General features: G+C 41.2%; 1 protein-coding gene across 1 annotated transcript in view; it reads right to left on the bottom strand.

The window, feature by feature from the left end:
• Positions 1 to 7,451, bottom strand: part of MYO3B (myosin IIIB) — a 642,969-nt gene that overhangs the window by 360,485 nt on the left and 275,033 nt on the right. The window contains exons 17-19 of the mRNA XM_006878970.1: positions 4,147 to 4,273; positions 2,659 to 2,869; positions 543 to 690 (exon numbers count right to left, since the gene is read on the bottom strand). Coding sequence (XP_006879032.1) covers positions 543 to 690; positions 2,659 to 2,869; positions 4,147 to 4,273 — 486 coding nt within the window. The remainder of the gene's footprint in view (positions 1 to 542; positions 691 to 2,658; positions 2,870 to 4,146; positions 4,274 to 7,451) is intronic.

Raw genomic sequence — 7,451 nt, forward strand, 5'->3', positions numbered from 1 at the left:
GGCGGGGAGAAGGGTGCAACAATGAATGAATGGAATTCCAAAATCTCTGTAGATGTTCATTGAAATGAAAAATAAATAATTTTTTTAAAAAATTTTAAAAAAGAAAGGGCATATCTCACTCTGGAGATTCCTTTCCAGTTATTATGGGATCTTGCATATAGGAGATGGAGATGAGGATGGTCAACTTCAGAGTTAAAAACAAGAAGAATCTATGTCCTGAATTCAAGATTGTCCAGAACATGATCATAGATATTTTTGACTAAGGAATAGAATAGAAGCGAACACAACACTGTGGCTAATCCCTCTGAAAGAATCTGGAAGCAAGATTTAAATAATTAGCTTGTCACTAGATCCACTCAAGTGAAGAAACCCACAGAAACCAGGACCTTTTTTTCCCGCCTCTAACTAAATTTAGACTGTATATTTTGACAGGGCTGCCTTACCAGCCATTTTTCTCTGGAGTCATGTACCTGTTATATAACGCCTGCCTAAGGGGGCTTCTGCTTCCCATCAGGTGGAGTCACTTCACAGTTCACCATTACCTGCTCCAGAGCAAAAACGTGCTGATTAAAGTAGTATTGGATTTGCTCGTTGGCAATGTTTATGCAGAGCTGCTCAAATGAATTCCTCTGGAAGTTCTCGAATCCAAAAATATCCAGGATGCCCACATTCATACCACTGTCTGCGCTACTGTATGAGAGAGAATAGAAGTCTTTAGAGGAAGGCACACCCTGGGCAATGAGAATCTAGATGTTCTGTGTTTATCAACCAATACCTGAACCTGCTCATGGAAGGCTGCACCCCAACACCTCTAATAGAAGAAAACCTTTGCAACTTGAGTCATGGATTTATTTAGCCTTTTAACAATATTTTTTTAAACTTTTGTTTTATATTGGAAGCTCTGTCTCACATACTTTGGGCATGTGGCCAGGAGGGACCAATCCTTGGAAAAAGACATCATACTCCTTCTATGGAGGGACAGCACAGGAGAGGAAGACCCCAGATGAGATGGATTGATAAGAGTAACTAGGACAGTGGGGATAGGTGTGTCAGAGTTAGTGAGACAAGCTCAGGATAGGGCAGGCTTCAGAGCTGTTGTACATAGGGTCGCTATGAGTCACAGGTGACTCGAAGGCACATAACAACAATATTGGTTTCATTACAAAGATGTATACATTGTGTTTCACATTATTCCTCATTCACATTGTGTTTCATACAATCATTCCCATTGTGTTTTATAAAATTAATCATTATTGGACTATGCCCACCATTATCCTGTCTTTTCAGATCCCTGCCGGATCTTTCCCATAATCTTTACTTCCTCCCTCCACCCGCCAAGTTGTACAATCCTGTGATTTTGCGCCTACCTATCCTCACCTTTCTGCTCCTACCCCTTCATCTCTTGGATTCTCATTCATATCTTACTAGTTATTCTTCTACTTTTACTCAGTGACTGGGGTAATGGTGGGAAGTGTGTCAGATGACAATAAGGTTGGCACAAGATAGAGCAGGGTTCAGAGCTATTGTACATAGGGTTGTATGCAATATTTATCCTTACTGAGACTGAGTTAGTTCACTCAGTATAAAGTTCTCCAGATTCTCCCACATTATGTGGTATTTTTTAAAATCATTGCTCCTGAGTGCTGCATAGTATTTCATTGTATGAATGTTTTTAACAACATTTTCCACTTCTTTTGCTTTAAGCAGTAGAATTCTTTAAAAATTACTCAGAAGCTCCATGCACAAAACAGTTTAAAGAAGAACTGCTCTACTTGAAGATAGGACTAGATCGAGCTCTCAACTACTCACTCTTCCATCTACCTACACATTGAACTTAGAGAAAAACACGGCTTAGAATTTGTTGTCATCCATTCTTCCATAAATATCACTAACACTTTGTTGTTGTTGTTGTTGTTGTTAGATGCCATCAAGTCAGCTGCAACTCCTAGAAACTCTGTGAACAACAGACTGGAGCTTTGCCTTATTCTACACCATTGTCACTATTTCTTACATGCTAAAGCTCTGGAGAGCATTATATTAATGCTGATAGAGAGCTCTCATGACCTGGTGCTTAAGGAGTTGCACTGCCAACCCAAACAAAGGTAGACAGTTTGAATCCAGCAGCATGGGAGAAAGCTGGACAGACTCCTCCCTTGTCATTTATAGCCTCTAAAAACCCAGGAGAGGATCAGCTATGAATCAATTCTGACTCAAGGACATATAACAACAATAATACTTAGGCATGGGGCAGAAGCAATATAAGAAAATGAGCTTTCTTACATTTGAAATCTCATTTGATAAAACCTCTCATTTGATCCTAAAAACAGCTTTATGATGAAAATATTATTACTATTCCTGTGTTATAGCTGAGAAATAGAACATGCAAATAGCTAAACTGCAGAGCATGACTTCTGACATCACGTGGCTGGCTCAGGTCCTAGGCAAGCCTGTTCTCTTAAACCCACACTTTCATTCACATCTCAAGTACAAATACTCCAGCTCTCTCCTGCATGCCATTAAATCTTTCAGAAGTGTGAGCCTGAGGCTTTTACTAAAGAAAACCCAAGAGAGAACCAAAAGCTTCCTTTTTGCAAATTCCTAGAGACTCCTAGGTTGTTGACAGCTCCCCTGGGGTCTGTGCTTTGAGGAGGAACTTACCATATGTTTTTTTCTGGCTGCAGGAGTGTATTGATGCGGTTTACAATCCAGCTGAAGAGCCGCCCATATAGGGCTTTGGACATGGCGTCCCGGACGTCTGCAGCCCTGTCAACAGTGTTGGCTCGGACAATGGTTTCGCCCCTGGTGACTACACAGTGAGAGGTGAGGGCTTCCTGAAGCTCTTTAGGGCTAATACGGAGAAGAGAGGCAGCTGCAACAGCAAAGGGAGAAGATGACATTGGGTCATGTCAGTCGGCACACATATACATAAGCACTTAAGAGTTAAAGATAAAAATTCATTGTTGGGCTCTCTGGTGGCCTAGTGGCAAGAAGCTGTGGTACAATCTCAAAGGTACAGGGTTCGAATCCACCGGCTGCTTAGCTGGAGAAGAAGGGGCAATCTCCTGATCCAATTTGATGGTACACAATAAGAAAATAAACAAAAAACCAAAACTCATTGTTGAATAAGAACCGACTTAGAGCTGACTCTGCAATTGGTTTTCAGAAGCTGTAAATAGCATGAGAGGTGTATGCTCATTTACCTCCTTGGAGAAGCTAGTGGCTTTGAAATGCCCACTTTTGGATTGGCAGCTTCTTGCCCACTAGGGCACCGTTGTTGTACAGCATCAAGTCAGAACCGACCCCTAGCTGATCCTCTGTGGGTTTTCAGAGGCAGTTAATCACACAGGAGGAGACTGCCCATCCGTCTCTCATGCTGGACTTGAACCACATGTCTTCCAGATTACAGGGCAGCTTCTTGCCACTAGGCCACCATAACTCTGTGAAACTCCCTAGAAACAAGCCAGCACTTAAAAAAGAAAAAGGTAGGCCCTAAAAATCCTTGCCGTTTTACACAAAGGTTTTTACTTTATTTAAATGTCCCCCCAATTTCAAGAGTCACCTTTTGTGTGTTTCTGTAATTATATGTGGAACTTAAAAGTAAATGTCATTGTTGTTATGTACTATCAAGTAGGACCAGCTCATAGATGACCCTCTAGTGAGTTTTCAGAGACAGTAAATCACATAGGAGGAGACTGCACATCTTTCTCCCACAGAGGAGCTGGTGGATTGGAAATCCCTGCCTTTAGGTTTGCAGTGCAACTCTGTAGCACTAAGCTACCAAAGCTCTCTAAAAGTAAATAGTATCCTGCTTTCTTCCCTGAGGATGCTGCTTGCTGATGCATTGGATTCAGAGTTGGGCCCAGTTGTTTGCATTTTTTCAAAAGCTTGCAGGTGATTTTTTTAAAAGAGCTAAGATTGAGAACCACTGCCCATTGTTCCCTCCCCTGAGATTCTTTTCTGCAGCACAGAACCTATTTACAGCTGGGGAAGAACACTGATGAGCCACAGGACAGCTTTTGGGAAATACTGATGAGTGGAACCACTGACAGTCAGTAAACAGCAACAGCCACAAGTTTTAGAGTCTCAAAAAGCTACCAAATGAAAGTTCATTTTGGCAGCAGACAGTAAACAACATGAAATAATTACCATTTTTCAAAGCCTCAGCATTGGGAACTTCACTTTTATCAGTTTGATGTTGAGAAGAAATAGCAGCAAATTCAATGTTTCCAATATTCAAAATCCCAGCCAAAATTCTGTACACAGAATGCACTTCCTGGAAAAGACATTGAGAACCATGTTTGAAGGTCATTGCCAGTCAGACCAATGATGGAAACTGTAATTTCTGCATCAAAGTCTCTTCTCACCAATAGGGACACAGTTAAAGAAATTCCCCTACTGGTAGGCTGACCCTGTAACTAAATTCTTACCAATGGCACAAGCAAAATCACGTGGTCACTTTCGGTGCTAGTCCTTAGCCATGTCTCCTCCATAATTTCATAACCATTACTGTAGGCTAGAAATCCCAACATCCCAGTTTCAACCAGACTGTAGATGAGGATGCCTTTGACGACTGATGGACAGAAGCTGCTCTGTGACCTGAATCACTTACCTTAAAATAATTAGTCAAGAGAGCACTGGTCTTTTACACTCATATTAGCTCCCAAAGTTAGGAACCATACTTTCTTCTTCAAAGCAAGGGAGACATTTCCTTAGCTTATGAATATTAAACACTTAATGTCTAGATAATTCCAATTCATACCAATCCCATGTGTGTCAGAGTAGAACTGTGGCCACAGGGCTTTTAGTGGCTGGTTTATCAGCAGTAGATCATTTGGCCTTTCTTCTGAGATATTTTTAGACGGACTCTAACCTCCAGCCTCTTGATCAGTAACTGAACACATTAACAATTTGTACCACACTGACATTCCCTTTGAAAATAGGTTGTATACATAATCAATATCTTTAGTACCAGCAGTCAAGAAGTCAGAAGAAGATGTGTTGCATTAGGAAAATCTACTGTCAAGGACCTCTCCAAAGTGCAAAGGAGCAGCGATGTCAGTTTAAAATCTAAGGCACATCTGACTGAAGCCAGGGTCTTTTCAATTACTTCCTACGCATCTGAAAGTTTGGCAGTGAATAAGGAAGACAGAAGAAGAACTGATGCATCTGAGTTGGGTTGGAGAAGAGTACAGAATATCGCATAGACTCTAGAAAGAAGAGATATGTCTTGGAGAAAAATGTAGCCCGAGTGTACCTTGGAGGCAAAGATGATAGAGCTTCATCTCACTTTGTGCATGTTGTTGTTAGGTACCATCAACTCAAGTATGACCATAGTGACCGTAGGCACAACAGATCTGAACCCAGTCCCATTCTGTACCATCCGCATATTTCCTGACACGTTAGAGCCCATTGTGGCGGTCATCATGTCAATCCACATGGTTGAGGGTCTTCCTCTCTTTCACTGACCCTTTCTCTACCTTTGTAAGCATCACATCCCTCTATAAAGAACAGACCCTACTAGCAACGTGCCCAAAGTATGTGAGGTCTCATCATCCTTGTCTCAAAAGACCACTCCAGCTGCACCCGCCTCAAGACATATTTGGGGTTTTAGCCATCCATGGGATGTTCGGTGTTCTTCTCCAACACTGTAGCTCAAAGGCATCAATTCTTATGTAATCCTTATTTTCTAGTGCTCAGTTGCATAGCAAGTGATCAAAAAGGGCATAACCTGAATCAAACACACCTTAGGCCTCAAACTGATATCATTACTTCTCAATAATTTGGAGAGGTCCCTAATTGCAGACTTTTCCAGTGCAATATGTCTCCTGATTTTAGGAAGTGCCATATGAGCAGGAGTCAATGGTAATGAATGAGAAGGTAGAAGCTGCACTATAGACACTGGTTAAAAAAAAGGCTCTAGGAATTGATGGGAAACCAACAGACTTGTTTCAATTAACAGATACAAACTTAGATGTGTTCACATGTCTATGCCAGGAAATTTGGAGGACAGTTGTCTGGTCATTGATTGGAAAAGGTTCATATTTATTCCCATTCCAAAAAAAGGTGATCCAACAGAATGTGGAAACTATAGAACAATATTAATATCACATGCAAGCAAATACTACTGAAAACTATTTGAAAACTCCTAGAACAGTACATAGACTGGTAACTGATAGAAATTCAGGCAGGATTTAGAAGAGGCCATAGCACCAGGGAAATCATTGCTAATGTCAGATAGATCCTAACTGAAAGTAAAGACTACCAAAAGAATGTCTATTTATGCTTTATTGACTATGCGAAGGCATTTAACTGTGTGGATCATAACAAGTTATGGCTAACATGAAGAAGAATGGCAATCTCAGAGCACTTAATTGTGCTTATGTGAAACCTATACCTAGACCAGAAAGCTGCTATGCAAACAGAGCAATAAAAGACTACATGGTTTAAAAGTAAGAAGGGAGCACGTCAAAGTTGTATTCTCCCTCCACACTTATTCAATCTGTTTGCTGAGTAAATTATTCTAGAAACTGGACCCTAAGAAGAGGAATGTGCCATCAGGACTTGAGAGAGACTCATAAATAACCTGCATTATGCAAGGTGACACAACCTTGCTTGCTGAAAGTGAGGAGGACTTAAAGCACTTGTTGCAGAAGATCAAACAATATAGCCTTCAATATGGATTGCATCTCAATATCAAGAAAACAAAGATTCTGACCACTAAACCTATAGGCAACATCATAATGAATGAGAAAAGACTGACACTGTCAACAATTTCATTTTACATGAATCCAAAATTAACACCCTGTCAAGATCCTGTCAAGGACCTCTCAAAAGTACTGAGAAGCAATGATGTCAGTCTAAAGACTAAAGTGTGCCTGATCCAGGCCATGGTCTTCACAATTACTTGCTATGCATCAGAGAGCTGGACAATGATTAAGGATGACAGAAGAAGAATCAATGCCTTTGAGCTGTGGTGTTGGGGAAAAGAAGAGTCTTGAAAATACCATGGACCACCTGTCCTGCAGAGTTTGAAACCAATTTTCTCCTTGGAGGCTAGGTTTTGGAAGCTCCATCTCATACACTTTGTACACTTGGCAAGAAGAGACCAGTCCTTGGGGAAGGACATCATGCTTGGAAGGGTAGAAGGACAGCACAGGAGAGGAAGATCCCAGATGTGATGGATTGATGCAGTAACTGAGGCAATGAGGGTAAAGGTATCAGGGTCAATGAGACTAGTCCAGCACAGTGCAGACTTCAGGGCTGTTGTACACAGGCTCGCTATGAGTCACACGCAACTCAACGACTCATAGCAACAACAACGAGCAGTCTAAAAATCCAGAGATGTATTGCACTAGGCATGTTGTTGTTGTTGTTATGTGCCATCGAGTCATTTGCAACTCATAGCGATCCTATGTACAACAGCCCTATACCCTGCTCTATCCTGTGCCAAT

This window comes from Elephantulus edwardii, unplaced genomic scaffold, assembly GCF_000299155.1.
Source record: "Elephantulus edwardii isolate Elephantulus edwardi_28Jun2011 unplaced genomic scaffold, EleEdw1.0 scaffold00001, whole genome shotgun sequence".
NCBI classification, from domain to species: Eukaryota; Metazoa; Chordata; class Mammalia; order Macroscelidea; family Macroscelididae; genus Elephantulus; species Elephantulus edwardii.